This window comes from Asterias amurensis, chromosome 20 (genome assembly GCF_032118995.1).
Source record: "Asterias amurensis chromosome 20, ASM3211899v1".
Lineage (NCBI taxonomy): Eukaryota > Metazoa > Echinodermata > Asteroidea > Forcipulatida > Asteriidae > Asterias > Asterias amurensis.
Window position 1 is genome coordinate 9,576,875 of NC_092667.1, and position 22,941 is coordinate 9,599,815.

The following is a 22,941-nucleotide window of genomic DNA, read 5'->3' on the forward strand; positions in this document are numbered from 1 at the left end:
GGCTGTATCATAAAATATTAGTTTAATGGGGGTATGGCGTGTCAAACGTTGCATTATTCGATAATGTACAATGTATGTGCGATGTTTCTCATATGTATGCGATAATTTTCACATAATGTGCGATATTCATTTGATGTATGCAATAAATGTAATATATATGCAATAAATGTAATATATATGCAATAAGTGTAATATATATGCAATAAATGTAATATATATGCAATAAATTGTAATATATGTGCGATAAATTGTAATATATGTGCGATAAATTGTAATATATGTGCGATAAATTGTAATATATGTGCGATAAATTGTAATACATGTGCGATAAATTGTAATATATGTGCGATAAATTGTAATATATGTGCGATAAATTGTAATATATGTGCGATAATTTGTAATATATGTGCGATAATTTGCAATATATGTGCGATAATTTGCAATATATATGCGATAATTTGCAATATATGTGCGATAATTTTGTAGTATATTATATGCGATCATTTGTATGCGATGTTTTTTTGACGATATACATAATGCGATAATTTAATATACATGTGCGATGTTCGTTCTTATATGTGCGAAAACGGAATTGTGGGATATAGTATGGTTTCCTGTCCACTTGATCCCCATATCCGTAATGTTTTAGATCGGGCCAAACTATACCGTGGACGGTACAGTATGGTTCCTATGGTTCAATGAGATGGGCGTAGGGTTTTACTGATGGTCAGGGTACGAGACTCGAGCAGCGTATTTCCGAAATAGCCAGCCGCGTATTCGGATAATAGAACACATACAGTACAGGGAGGTGACAAAATGTTGCATTTTGCTCAAATCTGAAGGTGAAGATCTGTTTTATTTGAACGAATTCTGCAATATTAGCATAATTTAGAATTGTTAACTGATAATATGTCAATTTCATAGCTTTGCATGATTAAAAAATAATTTATAAAAAATGAAAAACATTAACAAAACGTCAAAAAATTACCCGCAAACACTAGGCAAGATTTTTTATTTTTTATTTTTTTGCATTTTTTAATATGTCAAAAAATCATCACTGTTTAAATACAAAACCATAACTTGAAAAGAATTTATACCCTTCGTTAAAACAAAACATTTAATTTGTAATCCAGAACTTTCAAGACTAATATAGTGGGCGTAACAAATTTTGGAGCTGGCTAAATTTGGTTCACTAACCAGTTATTCTGACGCCATTGTCAATGTACATTCCGCCCAATTACATAGACGGTGGACTTAAACAAAATTTGAAAACAATTCGAACCCTTCGTTAAGACAAAAAGTTGCTTTTTTGTTCAAGAATCTTGAAGGAAGATAGACTGGCCGTATCAAATTTTGAGCTGGCTAAATTGGTCAACTATTATTGATTCTGCAATAAAAAGAAAATTTTTGTCTTAACGAAGGGTGTCACCACCTTTTGCTCGCGGCTGACATAACTATAAATGTGGTGACTAAGATTCCAAAAATTTGAAAAATGATTTTGCAAACAAGACACAGTTGAATTTTGACAGCACAACAACTTTTAAATTTTATTGACAACAATTAAAGATAATCAATCATGAGTGTTTCAGATATAGCTCGGTAATTTACTAACTTTAACTGTTCTACAACTTAAACACTGGCTTGCATGAAATACTATTTGTCCATACACTTTACTTTTTGGTATCGTTTTGACTTCAATCCTAACCTCAAATCAGGTGTTAAAACTACTCACTGAAAGTAATATTCAAATGGATTTTTCCTTCGCTTGAGTGTTTGTTCACTCAACTCTTTCAACGTTTAACACTAAGTTAAATGCGCAATTCAATGTAGATACAATTATAAATGTCAATGTTCCGCCAGTTATATTAACTTTCCTCTATATCCTGGAGGTTTCTCTCATTGAAAAATCTTGCTTCGAGTACCCTTCCGTATAAGGGGCCAAGAAAAGTTTTTCCAGACTGCCCGGTCAACATGGGTTGCAACTCTAAATGCTCTCTCTTAACACGCACCCGGTTCTAGTGCCGGTGTACTTCATCGGGTTGTCTCGCGGACTGTTACCCGGTCTCTGCGGCAATAGATGGCCGTAGAGACCGGGTAAAAAGCATATGAAATAATAACCAAAACTATGCCAATATACATGAACATATAATCTTAACTTCTGCCACAAAATATAACGTTGAATCAGTTTGCTAAAACCATCAACCTAATTCAATTATAAATACAGAGTTAAAAAAAAACGAAGCACTGAGCAAATTGTAAACTCCACGTTCTACTTGGTAGTTAAGAGAAAACAATCTCTTTCTTGAACATGTAGGCTCTTATCATGTTAAGACAGTGAACTTACGGCCATTAGCTGGAGACGTACTCTGGAGGCTAAGCGTTGCAAACGGAGGTGTCTTCAAAAGACCGTTGGATGTTAATTGCAGGCGGAATTTTGGCACTGTAATTTGCAACTAGAAAATCTTGGGATAACATTTCACCCAAAGATAGCCTACTGCTACTGGTCTGTCTGATATTTTCAATCATGTAAAGCTATGAAATTGACACATTATCAATTAACAATTTCTAAGTTATGCTAATACATGTATTTCAGAATTCATTCAAATAAAACAGATCTTCACGAGCAAAACGCAACTTTTGTCACCACCCTGTACTGTATGTGTTCTATTTTCCAATAATACGCGGCTTGCTATTTCGGAAATACGCGGCTCGAGTCTCGTACCCTGACCATCAGTTAAACCCTACGCCCATCTCATTGAACCATAGGAACCATACTATACCGTCCACAGTATAGTCTGGCCCGATCCAAAACATTACGGATACGGGGATCAAGTGGACAGGAAGCCATACTATATCCCACAATTCCGTTTTCGCACATATATAAGAACGAACATCGCACATGTATATTAAATTATCGCATATGTATATCGTCACAAAACATCGCATACAAAAAAAATGATCGCATATAATTTTATATACTACAAAATTATCAAACATATATTAAAAATTACCGCATATATATTGCAAATTATCGCACATATATTACAATTTATCGCACATATATTACAATTTATCGCACATATATTACAATTTATTGCATGTATATTACATTATTGCATACATCAAAATGAATATCGCACATATGTGACAATTATCGCATATTATATGAGAAACATCGCACAAACATTGTACATTATCGAATAATGCAACGTTTGACACGCCATACTAAACGTCGCATACAAATGATCGCATATAATATACTACAAAATTATCGCACATATATTAAAAATTATCGCATATATATTGCAAATTATCGCACATATATTGCAAATTAGCGCACATATATTGCAAATAATCGCACATATATTGCAAATTATCGCACATATATTACAATGTATTGCATATATATTACATTTATTGCATATATATTACATTTATTGCAAACATCAAATGAATATCGCACATATGTGACAATTATCCCATATATATGAGAAACATCGCACATACATTGTACATTTTCGAATAATGCAACGTTTGACACGCCATAGTCGATTTCACTAACGCGTTTTGGTCATCGCAAACGCCGAAATCGATCGCTAAATCTAAAATCCATCGCAACTTAGCGATGGATTTTTAGCCGACGATTTCAATAAAACTTAACGATGAATATACCGGTCGCAAAGTTTTATTTAGCGATGACAATCTTGCGATGACATGTTAGTGGTCGCAAAGTAAAAGTTCATCGCAAACTTATGATACATTGCGCCATTACGTGCTTATAGTTATAGCGGTGTACGTTTTGACGTATAAATTGCCCGTGATTTAGAGTATGAGTGGCGCTACATTATTTTAGTCTTGCGGTCTTTTACCTGGTAGACTCAGATTGCCGATGACACTATCAACGACGCAACTGCAGCAAAGAGCCCCTAAATATCGGTAAAAAGGAGATACTATATGGGTTCGATTTTTTAACCACCATTTTTAGAAAAAAATAATGTGTAATGTATTGGCAAATTGACAGTGTGAAGCTTAGTATTATTTCTTCCTCCATGGTATTATTAGACAGATATGTCAGAATTTTCATCAATCCCACCGTTAAAACAGATTTACGAAAACTGTTTATTAAAATCTAAAATTATAATAGAGGCCATAGGCCTATAAATGCTTTAACCCTTTGTAAATGAGTGCCTAAACGTCGTCCACAATAGTTCGTGTGCACCAACATGACAACGATTTACATATAAACTGCACAAATGCCATTTCATTTCGAGCGACGACCGACGATTTTGTTGCGGGATGTCAAAGGTCACTACTTTTAGCCTCGTACAAAAAACTTTATTTCCCTTTTAACGTCATCGCAATTGCGATGACTTTAGTGAAACGCAGAATTAGTGACATCGCAATTGCGATGGATTTGAGGTTTGTGATCTCATCGCAAGTGTGTTAGCGATGATCGCAAACATAGACGTTAGTGAAATCGGCCCCAGCCCTTACTCAAGCGCATAAACCAGGGCTGGCATTACAACGCAAGAGGGCGCTGTGCATGAAAAGGGAAGCGTCAACTGGAGGTGGAAATATCAGCAGCTATATGTTGCGGAAGGTAAGAATACATTAACCAAAATTTGAAATAAAGATCTTCACACACACTGACCGGGAAAACTTATAATAAGTGTTCACAAATGGGGTGTTTTCTAAACTTATAGCTTCAAAACTTCTAAACTTATTCCGACAGAAATTTCTTTTGAGGGCCGATACGAAAAATTGTATAATAAGCAGTCATGTTTCTGATTGATCTAATACTTTTCCGGGATTTCTGAGGCTTTACTCCCATCATATTCTTATAGCAGATGATCATAATGTTGAAATTCTTATTGTACTTTGGTACAAGTAAGCAGAAACCCGGGAAAAACTCACCCACCACATACAAAAACAGTTCGTGCAAGTGTTCTCAAATAACTCTTTCTTCTTCAGTCTTTGTTTTCACTTTTGCAGTCGTTGAGTGGATGGTATTTTTGTTACAGAGAATGATGACAATTTAATCAGTCTTTCAAGAATCAATGTATATATACTTTGACAGTATGTTACTGTATTTGTGCCCAGTAGTTTACTGCAATTGCATTTTACAGTTGTTTGCTGTAATCCACAGTAAATTCCAGACAGCAGTTTTGTTGCACGCAATATTACTGTATTTAAGAAGGGATATTACTGTAAATTATATTTACAGTAACTAACTGTACATAAGTCACGTAGACACGCCCACAATTTTCGGTTGCCAAGCATCACCCGCTAAAAAAGTTTACCAAAACCACCATCTTGTTTTTTGGATTGGTGTAAAGTTGAGGTGAGTGTTTCATTCATATGTAAGAACTCTATGGTTTCGTTCCATGTTTTGTTTGTCGCCAAGTGGTAAAACTGTACGATTCTTCGTGTTTTTTTAACCAAAGCCATTAGTGAAAGATGTAGCTTAATCTGAAATCTATACTGACTGGTCTGTGTAGGTAAAACATTTTTTTAGGGAGACATTGGCTGCGCTCGTTGACGTGACCGTTGACGTTGGTTCATGCTCGTCGTGTTGTTGTATGGTCACAGTTCGTGGATAACGTATGTGTTAGGACATGTTGTACATGTTGTAGGCCCCTACCGTAGGCCTACATCCACGGCATTGTCAAGATAGTGGTTGAACTGTGTGTATACTGTATTGTAGTACCATAAACTATATTTTTTGCAAAAGTTGGGGCATGCATTATAACTTTTTTTATTTTTATAAATTGATTGTTTACTTTTAATTAACTTTACTTCCTTAGATTTTAGGCCTACGGTGCAATACATTTTTTGTATTGAAATTTGAAGTGAGGATAGGCCTAGAAGTTAAAAACTTAAATTAATCAGTCAAGTAAAATTTAGTAGACTGGGGAACCAGGTGCAGTCAATTTACATCGGTCAGCATTTTGTCAGGTTACCCGATTCTGCTAAGCTAAACTTTTGTAAGCTTAGCAAATTTGGATACTCATGTTATTCTCTCAACAAATTCTATGCTTACAACATTCATGTATTAAACAGCTCTATAAAACTGGACCATGTTCTTACAAGGGATGTATTCATCTGTCAATTGCTGTTTTATACAGTAATGTGTGGTTCACATGACACATCATTCATTGTGTGCTGTTGTGCAGCCAAGTCAAGTTCATTCCAATTTGATGGGTTTCTTTTAAAGAAACTGTTTAAAATTTGTGTTATTGTTTGTATAGAACGATCAATTCTTACTTTCTTATTTATTAAAATTTGTGTTCTTGTTTGTAAAGAACGATCAATTCTTACTGCAGTGAGTTGGAAGGTTTGCATTGATGGCAAAGTGTGCTGCACCCAGATGATTTCACTGATGTGGGACTTTCCTTCCATTTTGCATCCTACAACTATGTGTTCAATTTAGAGGATCAGGCAGAAGCAGCAACAACACTAGAATTTATTTAGAGGTAGTGTTATTTTCTTTGTTTGACTAGATATGGGACAGTTTATTGGTGCATACAGTTAGCCTCACTGGTCGACCTAGGTCTGACCCTTGCATTCGGTCAGTTTAATACACATTTTCACCCTTAAAACAGCACCTCACAGTGAGAGTTCAATTTGTATTTATCTAAAGACAAGTACTGTTTAATATTATTAACCTGCAAAGTGAAATTATTTTTTGTTTTATTTTATCCACGAAGATTTTGTGTACATTTTGAAAGCAGTACCAGTCGGCTGCACCATGATGCATTGATATGAATGCAAGGGAAAGTGAATGCTAGGGGAAAGCACATCTGGGTCGACCCGGGCAAGTAATCGAGCGCACCCAAAGAGGGGCTCTAATTTCAAATAGTTTTGCTAGACTTATTTTTCAATAGCCAGAGTCCTTATGGAAGTGAAAAATATATAAATATATATCACAAACCTCTGAGCCCTATTTTCATTACAATTTTAAATAGAGAAAATAAAAGTTGTAATTTGGGTTTTAGTGGTGGATTGTACATAATACTATAAGTAAAATCAACTCTACAAGACATCGATTTTCCAAGGCCTCATCATTTTGATAGTGATGAAGTTCAATCACACCAACAAGCAGCAAATGAAAAGTAGATTCTCAAAATATGCACTGACTTGTTCCCATTGTTGATTCTATTCATGTAAATTGTGAATGTTGTTTACAGGTGCCTCATGAGAATCAACCCAGACACTGGTAACACAAGCGCAGAAAGAGTGAAGAGCAGGACAGGCCATGAGGTGCAAAGAAAGAGGGAACTTATCATCTCTCATGTGGTCACATTTGTACGTAAACTTGCTGATTTTGAATGGACCTAAGAATAGCCGCAATGTTGGGGACAGCAAACAGTTCATTAGTTATTTGTTTTGATATGGTGTTTGTGTAAAATAGTAGGCCTATCCCATAACTTTCTTTTGTAAATGTTTGATCTAAATCAAGAGTATGGTTTGCAAACCTGTTTGTAAAAAGAATGGTAAAAATTGACATTATGTTATGCTTGTCTGGGCTGTATGTATTCATCGATACAGAAGTTTTAACATTCTGACACATTTAAGGTATTTGAATTTGTTGAGGATGTTATGATGAGTACACAGATCGTGGAAATGGTGTATTAACACAATCATCATGAAGTGATGGGAAAATCATTCTTGAAAGCCAGTAAAGATTAAACAAAATATCAACAAATATGTTTTTTAACCATTGATTATAAGGACGTTCCTTGGTATGATTAGAAATTTTAAAGTTAAAAGCTTTTATATAATGTAATGAACTGTTTTTCAATTTGTGCCTTTAACCATTTAGTCGCTGGACCGCCCAGCCGCCCAGCGATACACTGTATGCGGTAGGAGGTAACCTCGCTAGATTGTGTTTGTACAAAAACAAAAAAACAAACATCAAAAGAAAACTCGAATAGTCATTAGTAGGTCTACGCATCTGTTCATCCATCTAGTTTTTTATAGATCATTGTTAATTCTCCCTTCAGAGTTGACAAGTCGAAGCTAATGACGATGAAATAATTTAGCTCTTACCCAACAAGAGCTTAAAAAAACGCTCATTAGTAAACACAAAGGAAACTGTATGTATTCATCATTCATGATGATAATAATTGTCGAAAACTTACGCCTTCGCATTTAATCAGTATGAGCATTGAGCCAGATAAAAGCCTTGACAAGCTATTGTGTCCATTTTATCCTTACAAAAAATTATTCGCCATAAAAATTACCGAATCCGTTTAACGAGAGGCATTTATTGTTCCCATGAGAACTTGTACTTTTATACAAATACCGAAAGGGTAAAAATGTGCATAAATATTAAGCCATGGCTATCTTTTAAAATCTGAACTACGATTCCAGTAATTTACTGCAAGAATCTTGAAAAATTGGTTTTCAGCAAACTCGGGCGGTGCAGGGACTAGAGGGTAAGGAAATTTGGGTGGCTATTCATCCCCCATTTCGGATTTTTGTACATTTTTAGTGATACTTTGAACATGGGAAAGCAGGTGCAGATGCAGGAAAGTTTGTGGGAGGGGTGGGGGTCAGGCCCAAAAGTGTTTTTGTTTTTGATTCACCAAAATTCATAACGGCAAGACTTGTTTACTCACCTATGTTTTGAGTCACCTCAATACATACGTGTATCTCACCCCTGCAGAATGTAATCTTTTTGTAATTTCAGAGACGTTTACTTAATTATTTATTTTTCCTTGTGGGAGGGGGGGGGGGGGGTCAGCAGAGCAAGTGGGATTGAGTGCCCCCCCCCCCCCCCGGATCTGTACCTGTTGTGTGATGTAATATCCCATAATCATTTGTAAAGTTAAAGTCAACATAATACTTGTCATAATAAGTGCTGAGAATGTTTGTTTACATTGTTTTAACATAAGTACAGACATTTTGGAATTCTGATACTTTTGGGAAACTGAATTTGTTGAGGATGCTACGATAGTGTAATAACAATGGTGTATTAACACATCACAACCTCTATTCAGCGATGGGGATTTTTTTTAAGCCAGTTCAAGCGAGATAATTGCATCTTATGATGTTGTTAATGTTTTAATAACAGTTGGTTGCCAATTTCACTTTTGTTTAAGAATGTGTAATGTTTTAATAACAGTTGGTTGCTAATTTCAGGTTTGTTTAAAAATGTTGTGCAATAAAACATTTAAAACGTAAAACAATTGTCACTGTTTGTTGGTTTTGAAGTGTGCAGACAACAATTTACAATATAATCTTTCGTTACTGTAAACTTCATTCGAGATTACTGTACTTTTTACTGTAAATATAACTTGTTTTGTACAGTAAAAGTTATAACTACTGTACAGATAATACAGTAATTTACCGTGTAAATACGGCGCCATTTCTTTAACTGTAAAAAGTACAGTTATTTACCAGTTAATAAAAATACAGCATGACATTGTGATACTGTGTAATATTATGATAACAGTGAAACTTTACTTTCAGTTTTACAGTAAGTTACTGGCAACTCAGCTGCCAGTAATTTATTGTAATTTTACAGTGACACATTTTACAGTGTAGGCTACAAGTCCTTTGAAAAGGGGGACTTTGTAAAATGGTTGTTTGGTTGATTTTGTTATTTCACAGGCTGCTATTCCGCTGGAGAGGCTGATGCTTAAAGGATTTGGGGATTTTTTTTTCTCTTAATGTGGAGTTATGCAACTCCGTTTATTCAACAACAAACATCAGCAACAACATACATCAATAAAACAAGCTGCAATAAATACTGCTATTTAGCAGATACAATGAGCTACGGGAGTTAATATAAAGACAGTAAATTGATAACATACAAACAAACACAAAAGACAACAATATTTATATATACATTTTAGCGTGACCTAATCACGGTGTTTGAGAAAAACAATGGGTTGAAATTACTTCAGACGATAATAGTTAACAAAACAACAAAATAAATAAACAAAAGGTAATTAAATGGAAGGTGACGGCCTATAGTGAAAAATGCCATTAGTAATCGAAATTTACATCATCATTAGTGGCGAAGCACAACGCTTTATTTCTAGTGTAAATATCGAAAGAGTCTGGGCTCAATCTGGTCTTTTCCATACGAAGAAAGTATAATTGTTTAACTGAATGATGATGTTAAATTCTGCTGGTCCGGAATAACTGTTGAACACATTTTTGCATCTTTTATGCCAGATCAGTTTGAGCAGTTTAGCTATGACAACAGCCTGAACTGGTTCTAAATTATAACTAAGAATTCTATTGGAGTCATTTAAGTAATAGTGTTTGTTCCCAGTATATTTCCTGGGCGGTCTTTCCACAAAGATCCAAGCCCCCCAAGTGTGGGTACAATAAATAAAGATATGTTCGTGAGTTTCATTGTTAACGTTACAAAGTGGGCATGTTAGTTCTTTAATAACACCTATTTTCAGCAAAATGTCCTTAATGGGTAGAATTATATGTCTAAGTTTGTACATAAACTGTTTGTCATCCGGATCCATTAAGTTAATTATATGAACTGCATAATGTGTAAATTTGTTTCTCCCAAGGTGCAAGGGTTAAACCCATTTTTCCAATTACTCATCCAAACTGAAGCCCAAGGTAAATCTTGTCCTAGATGAAAAATGTGTTTCCATTTAACTTGCACCTTGGGAGAAACAAATTTACACATTATGCAGTTCATATAATTAGACTTCATTGACATTATTCCACAATGGAATTTCCATGGCTTCCCAAATGCTGGTAAAATTGCATCAAATTGCATAAAAGCTTCACTCCTGCGTACTTAAAGGCGACGATAAGTTAATGATAAAAAGGGGTGATTTGAAGATTCTTACGAATGTTAGCAAATATGTACCATTCTAAATGATCGTCTGCTCCGGCTCATTTCAACCAGTAATCAAAACACAGTTTCAATTTACCATCAGAGGATACCGAACTAACCATTGAAGCTTAAAAATAATTAATTTACTCTCAATTTACAATTTTCAAAAGCCCCATTCCCCCCCCCCCCTCCCCCCAATTTTGGGGGACCTATGATGGTATTTCTCTTGATTTTCTCCATTTTCCCACTCCAAAAAAAAAATACAAATAAGATCATTCATCTTTGTGATCCAGTAGTTGGGACATTCAACCACGCTTCCCAAATAGTTAATCACTGCTCCTATCAAATTGTTCACAATAACTACTTTACCATTTAAAGTGAGGTGACGTTTGGGCCATTTGTCAAGAGTAGAGCTAATTTTGTTAATTCTGGGACCCCGTTATTATGTCTTCAGGCGAAATGTCAGTCCCAAATATGATACCGAGAATTTTAAGTTTCTTAACAAATTTGAAACTACCAGGTCTATCTTTTCTACTTCTCCAGTTCCCTAACCAAAGACCTTTAGAATTATCAACATTAAGTTTGGAACCACTACCTTTACAATACACGTTGAGAATGTTCTGAATAACATCGAATTCCTTATTGTCACTAACAAATATATTAGTGTCGTCAGCATGTTGGATTAAACGAACACTGCATTCCCCATTAGGGGTAACAATACCTTTTAAGTTTACGATTCGAAATGGTTTATTAAAAACAAAGATCATCGCAACCAAAGGCTGAATTGCAATCAAATTACCAAGAGATAACAAATAAACACATTTCTACAAGAAGAAACAAAATTAATATTAAACGCCATTATTAAAAAACAAGATTAACAAAGTTATGATTAAAAATCTGTTGTGGTCCAAGAAGTTTGAAGCGAAACCGCCTCAAAATTGGGACTACCAAAATATACATCGATGAAAGAAATGACAACCAGAATAAGCTAATATTAATGTCATGTGTAAAGGAAAGTTATAAACTTTGCTTTACATCATACAAATAAATTTAAAAATCCACTTGGAATCTTGAAACAACATATCTAACTATGCTTTATTTGACAAGTCTCGCACCGATAAAGGGGTGGTGGGGAAGCAATCTATGCCAGAAGTAACCTCAAAGTCAAACCCTTATCGCACCACATTTGTAACTTTGAATGCATGTGGATTAAAGTTGAGCTGAAATGTTCTAAGCGTTCTAACCATCCGTCAGCGAATTTGTACCTTGGAGTCATCTACTTTCCACCAGGATCGACATATCAACATGAACTTTTAGAGCACATCTACCACACAGTGGACAGTATCCGTACTAATGATATGTCTGCAATCATAACTGTTATGGGTGATTTTAATGTAAGATGTGTTAATATTGAACTTAATTTGGGTATGACCCAACTTGTATCATTTCCCACCCGTCAAAATGCTACACTTGATAAAATCTTCACAAATTACCCGGCGTTGTTCAACGAGGTGGAACAGTTAGCGCCACTCGGAAACAGTGACCATTGTTGCATCCTCGTCAAGCCTGTAACTGCGCTCCCCCGTCCACAGATAAACACATCCCACTGCCGACCATACAGAGATTCATCTGTTAGGTCTTTTGGTAGATGGATAGTTGATTTCAACTGGGAAAGTGTTATCAATGAATTGTCATCCACTGATAAGGTTGCTAATTTTCTGTCTCAAACTGAAACTGCCTATTATTGCCACTTCCCCCAAGTCAACCGCAAAAAGACTAACAATGATAAACCATGGATAACGAGGAAAATCAAGCGTCTCATAGATCAACGGCAATTGGCTTTTGCAAATAAGCAAAGAGATATATATTTGTGGCGTTCATTACGTAACCAAGTTAAGTACGCCATTCGTGAGGCAAAGGAATTGTTCTACAACAACTCGGTGAAAGATCTAAAAAAAATTGCCAACCTGCACAATGGCACCGCCAAATACAAAGACTATGTCAGTTAAAAACTAAACACTCCACTATTCCTGGTGCTAATTTTGATCCTACTGCGACAGCTGAAGCCACCAATAATAATTTCACCAACATCTGTAATCAGCTGCCAAGTTTGAACCTGGAACTTTTACCATCGTATTTACCAGCTGATTCACCACCGCCGGGTAATACATCGCCATCAAGTTCTGAAAGCACTTGAAAGAATAAAAGTTAACAAAGCTGGACATCCGTCAGATCTTCCACTTCGATTAATCAAGGAGTTTGCCATTGAACTATCATGTCCTTTGACAAATGTATACAATGCCTGCATTAATGATGGAATCTTCCCCGATGTCTGGAAAACTGCTACAATTGTTCCAGTCCCTAAAGAGAAGAACATTTCGTCTCTTGACCAGCTCCGCCCCATCTCGCCCCATTATGGCTTTAAAAAAAATGGCTGTCCCGATGAAGCTGCAGCAAAAGAACTTTACATGAGGCTTTTATTGGTATACACCGATACATACTTTATCTGAAATTTGCTTGTGACACTATTTTGGCAATCTCATCGACAGCTTACCTTTCGTTGTACCTATCTTGTAATAGCAGCCTCTATCGTTTATAAGAAAAAGTAAATACACTTTCTCTAAATACCAAATTGGCATTGGCAAGTAGTTTGAACTATTATAGTAGTTTTAACATAGTAGTTTTAAAGGCACTTTACAATATTGGTAATTACTCAAATACTAGTTAGCATACAAACCTATTTGCACATTTGCCTTGGTATCTATCATTTTCGGATTCAGAATAAGGCAAACTAGTTATCAACTAGTTACCAACTTTTACTCAAAAATGCCGCTCAAAGTTCCCTTTTTTAGGAAATCTGGTCGAGACTATTTGAATTCATTTACAAACGTACGATAAAAACCAGTTAATCTCTTCATTAATGACAGGTAAAGGCATGTGGATATTCTGTATCCCGTAAGCTAAGTTCATTTGCCACACGTCGTAGTAAAACACCCCAGTACCACGAAATGTGTTCCTCAATATTACTCCCAATTTCCAGATGGTATAGTCACTAGCATAGACCCTTCCGAGGAGCGAGCCATGTTCTCTCGGGTGCACACCCTTAATCACGATAGGGACGTCAGGGCATCGCTCCCGGAACCGTACAACAGCATCTTTGAGGAGTTGCGTGCGCTCGGCGTAGCTTTCAGTAGTCCACTGTGTGAAATGTCCCCATGGGCACAGCACGATGATGTACTTGCCGCAGGAATCGCTTGGTATGTTGTCCAGTACATCAACCTCGTAACGAGTTGTCTTTAGTGTTAGTTTGCTGTTCGTAACGACACGGGGATGGAAATAAAAACTCATCTCTATCTCGTCAGCTTTTAAATAATCATGCATCATAAACGCGGTTGTACCTTTGCCTAAATGTTCCCATGGTAAACCCATTTTCTTCATAAGGACGCTGTACCAAATCCTCACATTTGAATCTCCGTGAATGAACACGTGTTTATGACGGAGACAATTCTTTACAGCTCGAACGTCATCCCATCTACGAACTTTACACTGGAGGTTGTGCCAGTTATCGTTGAACCAGAATCCATCGTTTACAAGGCGTTGGTCGTCTGGCTTGCAGATAGGTGCTTTGCTTTGATTAACGAAGTTTGTTTCTGTTGTGAAAGTACAAAATAAACTTTCAAACTGGTAAATGATTCGAACAACTTTAAAGTCATTAAAGGGCCACATTGCCTTGAGATGACCGGGCGAGTTGGTCTATGGAAAGCGTTTGTAACCGTTTGTTATAAAATGCAGGTAGTTAGAAAGATGTTTTAAAAGTAGAATATAATGATCCACACAATAATTATGCCTCGAAATTGCGTCGTTTTCCTTTTACTTTGCGAACTAACACGGTCGGTCATTTAAAGAACACGTTGCCTTGGATCGGTCGAGTTGGTCTTTGAAAAGCGTTTGTAACCGGTTTTTATAAAATGCATATGGGTAGAAAGATGATGTAAAAGTAGAATACAATGATCCACACAAACATGCCTCGAAATTGCACGGTTTTCCTTTTACCTCATCGACTAAGACGTCGGCCATTTATGGGGGTCAAAATTTTGACTCCCATAAATGGCCGACCATGTTAGTTCGCACAGTAGAAGGAAAACCACGCAATTTCGAGGCAAACTTGTGTGGATCATTGTATTCTACTTTTAAAACATCTTTCCAACCATATGCATTTTATAAAAAAAACGGTTACAAACGCTTTTGTTTTGACCAACTCGTCCGATCCAAGGCAACGTGTTCCTTTAAAGGAGACTATGAAGATTTGACTCAAATAACATTGGCGTGCCGTGTTTGTTCACAACGTATGAGGAAAACCGTGCAATTTTGTGTGACAATGGGTCATTGTATTCTACTTTTAAAATATCTCTCTAACCACATGGATTTGAAACAAACGGTTTCAAACGCTTTTCATAGAACAACTCACCCGATCCAAGGGCAACATGTCCCTTTAATGTTGTCATTTTCGTTTTCGTGTTCATTTTCGTTTTCGTGTTCGTAAGGCAGTGGACACTAGTGGTAATTACTCAAAACATTTGTTTTCATAAAACCTTTCTTGATTACGAGTAATGAGGAGAGAGTATAAAACCATGAACATTGTGAGAAACAGCTCCCTCTGAGATGACGTAGTTTTCGAGAAAGAAGTAATTTTACACGAATTTGATTTCAAGACCTCAGATTTAGAATTTGAGGTCTCGAAATCAAGCATCTGAAAGCGCACAACTTCGTGTGATGGTGCGACAAGGCCTGTTTTCTTTCATTATAATATCTCGCAACTTCGACGACCGATTGAGCCCCAAATATTCACAGGTTTGTTATTTAATGCATAAATATGTTGAGATACACCAAGTGTGAAGACTAGTCTTTGACAATTTCCAATAGTGTCCAGTATTTTAAACTTTTTAACAAGATCGCAGCTAACAGGACGCTGTGTTACCTGACCTTAAAAGGACTATACAATCACTAAAACTTAGCAAGTACTAATAACAGTATTACTGCTGCTGCTGCTACTGCTGCTGCTGCTGCTGCTGCTGCTGTTTTGTTGCTGCTGCTGCTGTTGCCTCTGCCTTTGCTTTTGTTGCTGCTGCTGCTGCTGCTGCTGCTGCTGCTGCTGCTGCTGCTGTTTTGTTGCTGCTGCTGCTGTTGCCTCTGCCTTTGCTTTTGTTGCTGCTGCTGCTGCTGCTGCCGCCGCCGCCGCAGCCGCTGCTGCTTCTGCTGCTGCTGCTGCTGCTGTTGTTGCTGCTGCTGCTGCTGCTGTTCTTGTTGCTGTTGCTGCTGCTGCTGCTGCTGCTGCCGCCGCCGCCGCCGCTGCTGCTGCTGTTGCTGCTGCTGCGGTTGCTGCTGCTGCTGCTGCGGATGCTGCTGCTGCTGCTGCTGATGTTGCTGCTAATGTTGCTGTTGTTGCTGCTGCTGCTGTAGCTGTTGCTGCTGCTGTTGCTGCTGTTGCTGCATGCTACTGCTGTTGCTGCTGCTGATGTTGCTGCTGCTGCTGATGCTGCTGTTCTTGTTGCTGTTGCTGCTGTTGCTGCTGCTGCTGCTGCTGCTACTGTTTTTGCTGCTGCTGCTGCTGCTGCTGCACAGCTGCAGGTAATATTTTTGTTGGTTGTTGATGTTGCTGTCGTATGCCTATAATACTATGTCAATACCAATACTAGTTCCGATACTAATACTCACTAGAAACAGCAACAAAGGCAGGTCCATGTGTAACTACAGCCGAGAAGTGCTTACTGCAAGAAAACAAAATGTATTATGGTTTAAATTTTTAACAAATGAAAGCTGATAGATCTGGGGCCAACATCATAAACCTATCAAACACTATACCCCTTCCCAAATTCCTTTGCTAAGAAAAATTTGAGTCGGGGACCAGACACAGCAGTGCAATCTTAATGTATATTGGGCTGATATAACCTCATTCTGTTACTGTGATTAACGCATTGTTGTGCTTACAGGGTTTATGAAATTGGGCCCTGCTATACCAAGAAAGCAGCTTCTGCTAAAAAAGACACGAGTCGAACTAGAAAATAAAAGCTTTTAAGGAGTTATGATTTCTGGATCATGTCAACATCAGATTCTGAGTCACAGTGGCCCTGTATATAATTCATTGTCATCATTGTTTACACACTTGAAGGGAACGATACCTTGCTGATCGGGTGAGTTGGTCTATAGAAAAGCGTTCGAAACCGTTTGTTGTAAAATGCATATCCCCCCCCCCCCCGGTCCTGCAATATCTATGTAAGTTTACAACTTGAATCTACACATTCTATTATGTAGATTGTAGTAATAATTTTGCTAATGCATACTTATGTATCATAGACTGATCTTGATACATGTGGACTAATACATAAACTTGAACTTGACATGGTTCAAAGGATTACTTTCAAATAGACTGTGATAATCCACACGAATATGCCTCAAAATTTCGTGGTTTTCCTTTTACTTTGCGGACTAACACGATCGGCCATTTTGAGTTTGACCCCACAAATTAGGGTGCCGTGTACAAGACGACCGAACAATTTCGAGGCGCAATCGTATGGATCACTATTCTACTTTTAAAACATCTTTCTAACCATATTCATGTTATAACAAACGGTAGGGCCTCTACCAAACGTTTTTGGAAGACCAGCTCGCCCGATCAAAGGCAACGTGTCCATTTAATGAAAAACATACTTATCGAAAAACTCTTTGTCGTCTGAAAGTAGTTGAGTGGTCCTTTCGTCAATGAGTTTAGGGTTTAAATGCACTGCTTGGATATCATTGCAACTTAATATTCGTGGCTTTTCACAGTAAAAAACCGTCAACCCCATGGCAGTTGGGTTGTAGTCAACCCTGCATAAGTTTGGTGACGTCACGTTCCTGAGAAGGTAACACAGCGTCCGTTCAGATGCGCTGTTGCTCGAAAACTCCCCTTCCCAGAACACACGTTTCTCCTGTGGCCAGTATTGTTGCTGAAGCCATTTTGTAGCCTTGCTCGATGCGGCTAGCGTCACATGAACATATGCAGTCCCTTCCCATCCTGCGTAAAAGAACACACTGTAAGATCCATTTTTGTGATCCACAACCTTTCCAGCAGTGCGCCCTCCCTTGGCCGGGTATGAACCAACGTCCGTTGTTAGAACTGGAAACCAGAAATCGCCACCAGTGACTTGGTTCCTCCCCTCGGCATCTTTCGCTTGGATGATAAAATGTGCCGTGTCGCCAACGTGAAGCTCCCCATTTGTGAGTCTGTAGGTCGAGTGGAGGGCACTAGTCACCCGTAAGTTTTGCTTCAAGACTCTGCTTACGTGGACGATAGGTTGGACAGGCTTTGAAAGAAGCGGTTCATTCTGGTACGGATAGCCCTATAACATAAAAATTATAAAAAGGGGTGTTCATGGCCGAGTATTTTGGAGCACCGAATTTTTGGCATCGGGATTAAAGGCTTCCTAGTCACAGTTATTTAGAAGAGGATTTTTGTATTTTTTTTTATTTTGCACCACTCTGCAGAGATGAAATAAAATAGGATCCCCCAACTAAAATGTTCTGCGGTCTCTATGCCTAGTTGGAGCGGTATTGGTAATGTTTTACCCAGGTAACTCCGCATCCAAGGTTGTTGTTTCCTCTGTACCGTTTCATTTGACACCACACTTAATTGAGACGTTTCTTTTCCCGCAAGAACCTTGCGTACAAACATTGCAAAAGTAAAACTTTAGAGTGTCGACCAAACCCTGTGCCCTAAACCCTGTGTAAGTCAGCGGTCCCACGAAGTGACATGAATGTCAAAAGGAGGGAAACTAACAATTATGAGAAAAACGACTTTGAACGACATGCACTTTTTAAAAACTGTTTTTTAATTGCATTTTATACTCGCACCATTAAAATTTTTACACGAACTTAAAGCGTATGAGTCAGAATACCTATTTTTCTCATTATTTAGCTTAATTTCTGTTTAAATAAAGCGGTATTGGTTCTGAAAGATTCGTGTCACTTCGTGAAAACGCGAAACCCGGATTCTGACATTCGCGACCAGTTGGTGTCACTTCGTGAAAACGCGAATCCAGGATTCTGACATGCGCGTGCAGTTGGTGTCACTTCGTGAAACCGCGAAGATGCGCGTAACACATTAGCATGTTGCGCCGAACACCATCGTAAAAACTGGTACCCGCTGCGCTAAAAATAGTTAAACAGAATGATAAAAGTATAGTTTGAAAGACAAACACTTTTAAAAAACGTTTTTTTTATTGCTTTTTTTAGTCGCATCATTATAATTTCAACATGTACTCCAACTGTATGAGCCAAAATACTTGCTTGTCTCATCATTTTGCTATATTTTTGTATAAATGTTGCGTTATTGGCTCTGAAAGATTTGTGTCACTTGGTGAAAACTGGAAACCCGGAGTCTTATCTACACTTCACTGCATAATACACAATAATAACTCTTCCCCATACACAGTTGTGGCGTTAGCGAAGCACAAGGAGTGACGCCTACTCTTTTTATACATAAGAAAACATAAGAAAACATAAGTATTATTATATTATATTAGCTTTACGTCATACCATTAAGCTGACATTGTACCTTCTTTGCACTTTGCACTTTGCACTTTGCACTTTGCACTTTGCACCTTGCACTTTGCACTTTGCACTTTGAACTTTGCACTTTGCACCCTGCACATTTTGCACTCTGCACATGTTGCACTCTGCACCTTGCACTTTGTACTGTGCACTAAAACACATCATTGGGGGAACACGACTTCCAGGAAAAACCAGAGAAGTTACGCTGGAAACCTGTGCCCAAAGACATTCGGAGTCCCCCTCCGTGAAGGTGTTGGACCTCACCTTGGCTGCCAAAATTAAATTTAAATAAGTTACCTTACTTATTCCATAGTAATTAAACTTAACGGGAAGTACGCTGTGAAAGTGCTTGCTAGACTGACTACAATACCCTTTGTAATCTCCTTTTAAACCTCCCTCTTCACCCCTATTACATAATGCCCACCTGATATGCACAATGCATTACTCGAATTTCTATAAAACACAATTATTTCCCGCTATACTACGAACCGCGGGAAATGTGTATTCTTACATGTACGCGCAGTTGGTGTCACTTCGTGAAAACGCGAAGATATGCGTAATCACAATGGTATGTTACGCCGATCACCATCGTAAAAACTGGTACCTGCTACCTTAAAAATACCTTTTTTCTCAAGTTTACTAAAACCAATTTTAAAAGTATAGTTTTATGATTATAACAAATATTTTCAATAGATGATTGAATGTACTATTTTTTAGACATAGTTTAATAAAAGTGGATCAATTCATTTGTTAAATAAATAATAAAAGAAACACACTCCTCAAAGTCATTTTAAGCAACACAATGCTGTGCTTCTGTTTTTTGTTATTGGATAAACACAACAAATTAATCATAGAATAAATATTATATGAGGATTGGAAAAAATTGTTAAATAATCAATTAAGTTTATCCCGAAGACAGTTACAAGTTAAACTTTTTATATGTTCAAGATGTTGGCTTATTAAACCATACAAAAATATCACACTGAGTTTTGGTGAAGAACTGACAAACTAATTACTAATTAAAAAACATATCTGTAAGCATGTTCTCACACTCATCGTTTTTCATGAAACTGCAGCAGACCTTCATACTAGATTGTCGCCATAGTCTATTGTATGATCTTAACTTACTTTTTAACATCTGGGATAATAATATTACAGTTAATGTTTATGGGTTTAGGTAACTGTATGTAATATTGTTAACTCTTTCTATATATATAAGTTGTCTTGGACATGTTAAAACTAGTCAGTTTTTCAACCATACACTTACTTTATTTTGATAAAGAGCTGAATATAAATTAGTTTCCCTTTGTAACAGTCATCAATAATTGCCATGTAGTTTGCTTATAAAGATTGCAAATGGTTGGAGAGCCAGGATAGATCCAGGAAGTACCCCCAAACTCAGTGGTAGCACACTGAACAGGCAAACTGGATTGTGTTCAGAAGAAAATCGGTTGTGGTTTATATCAGTCCATAAATATTGAGCAAGCTGCCCACAGGTGGCTGGTAGTTGGGGTCGTCTCGATAGGCTGTACTTGTTTATCTGCAACCAGAAACATTAAAACAGAAATAGAAATAAGAATACTCGACAAACAACATTTTAAAACCTATCACAAGTGAAAAACGATATCATTGTTTTACGTGGTCCTGTGTGCTTTCGTTTAAAGGTCAGTAAACAGTGTAAAACACACACTGGCTTTTAATTTCTGTTCACATAGTTAAGTCGGGGGTTTTGTTTTCAAAATAAATACCATTCAGCTGTTGTAAATCCACAAACTGAAGTCAACAGTTCTGTACATGTAATAGACATGCAGCCAATATCATGGTTACAAACCTGTATAAGTTATTGTTTCCCCCAGTGCTCTTATGAAGTACTCATCATCGGCTTGTCTCCGCTAAATTCCATGAAGTCCTTATATCTGCTGGGCCCAAAACTCACGACTAATCAAGAGCCAAGATCAAGACCAAGGTCTGCGGAATTTAAACCTGAATAACAAAAGAAATTCACAAAAACAAAAATAATTAAGGGTTTACTGTGTAAGTTTGTCATTTCACTTGAATTAAATATAAAGGTACCCTTGTACAACCTACAGTTACCTATGTCCACATTTATTAAAGACTGGACACTAGTCCATGTCGGAATGCAGGATAAAACAAAAACATTTATAAATTTAATGTGAAAAAATCTTGAGAGCATTAAATGGAGTGAATAACTGAAATAAAAGTCATATTCATAACGAAGGTAAAGTAACGTCTTAAAACATTATTAACATTCCTTTTGGGGGATGTAAAGTGAAGCCATTCCGTGTGTAGTATTACATCTGTGCACTTTGCAGAACCTATACAAAAATAATTACAAACCAAATTAAACTGTTATGCCTTACCAAATTTAATTTAAAAATGGAATTGAATCATCAAAGGTTTCCACATTTTATCAATGCAATTGAGTGATATTAATGACAAACCTAAGTATTGCCAATTTTTTTAACAAGCCCAGCTAATTATAATTATTATCTTTTGATGACAGACTACCGACTAGTTTTCTACTACTGTACACTTTATTACTGTAGGGACTAGGACGGTCCACACTAGAAACTAGTTATTAAAAGGGGGGTTAACTCATGTCATGTAGATTGTAGGTTCGAAACCCCAACCAAGCCAACATTAAATTAATTAAACAGGGCAAAATAGAGCTGTCAGTTTCATCAGACGTCATTTATCATATTATTGGCATGATTGGTGAGTCGGTGATTATATTATAATAACTATAATATAATATTACTCTACTCTATTTAAATAATGTATGGGCACCAGTACTAGTACAGTTAGGCTGTTTTAATCTTACCACTGAATGAAGTACAATGGTCTATAAATTATGAAGGGTACTTTTACGTTTGTTTCAAGACTTATTTTCACTCGTTAACTTAAAAAGTAAAACAAAAGTACTTACTCAGTACTTACTAAAATCACCATACACAACACGTTACAGCCTGCAAGCCTTCCATGTGATCCGTGTGTTGCCAAGCGGACAATGCACATGCGCGCAGCTCTTGTCCACACGAAGACGAACAAAATGCGCATTTTGCAGCGTGAGGGTTCGACCAGATTTGGGGATGAGTTTAGTTTGTGTCACTTCGTGAAACCGCCGGGTGGGCGCGCGCCGTTTTAACGAAGTGACAGTTATCTTGGTGTCAGTTCGTGAAAACGCAACAGCGGTTTTCGACATGTATGTTACAAAACGTAAAACCGTTAAATACCATGGCAACACTTTTTTTTTACTTTTAAACTCAATGAGAATGAAGATTTCCTTCAACCCTAACGGAATATGTATAATAAAAAAAATCCGAAAAAGGTTAATTTTTGACATTCGTGTCACTTCGTGGGACCGGTGAACCGCCCCGGGATGTGCGTGTTATCTCCATACTTTTTAGTTCTGTTGTAGTTACTGTAGTATGTTTACCACTGGTGTTTACCCAGGTAACTCCGCACCCAAGGTTGTTATTGCCTCTGTACTGTTTCATTTGAGACGTTTCTGAGCCTGT

At 37.2% G+C, this 22,941-nt stretch overlaps 1 protein-coding gene and 1 long non-coding RNA gene across 2 annotated transcripts; both read right to left on the bottom strand.

Moving 5' to 3' along the window:
- Positions 1-13,690: 13,690 nt before the first annotated feature.
- On the bottom strand, positions 13,691-19,150 carry LOC139952705 (NXPE family member 4-like). The gene is made up of 4 exons (XM_071951907.1): positions 19,118-19,150; positions 17,522-18,192; positions 16,529-16,581; positions 13,691-14,463 (listed from the first exon to the last, which is right to left on the bottom strand). The coding sequence occupies exons 1-4, from the start codon at positions 19,148-19,150 to the stop codon at positions 13,691-13,693; spliced, it is 1,530 nt and encodes a 509-aa protein (XP_071808008.1).
- A 1,314-nt stretch (positions 19,151-20,464) lies between these two features.
- Positions 20,465-22,400, bottom strand: LOC139952751 (uncharacterized). The gene is made up of 3 exons (XR_011787907.1): positions 22,361-22,400; positions 21,234-21,385; positions 20,465-20,942 (listed from the first exon to the last, which is right to left on the bottom strand). It is a non-coding gene; the product is annotated as an uncharacterized lncRNA (long non-coding RNA).
- Between the last annotated feature and the right edge of the window lie 541 nt (positions 22,401-22,941).

Excerpts from the sequence above, each read along its gene's own strand:
- LOC139952705 (XM_071951907.1), bottom strand. The coding sequence starts at position 19,150 with ATGATGAGACAAGCAAGTATTTTGGCTCATACA. Across the intron at positions 18,193-19,117 it reads CAAGTATTTTGGCTCATACA|GGCTATCCGTACCAGAATGA; the intron begins GTTGGAGTACAT and ends TTTATGTTATAG. Across the intron at positions 16,582-17,521 it reads GACAAAGAGTTTTTCGATAA|TAAGCACTTCTCGGCTGTAG; the intron begins GTATGTTTTTCA and ends GTTTTCTTGCAG.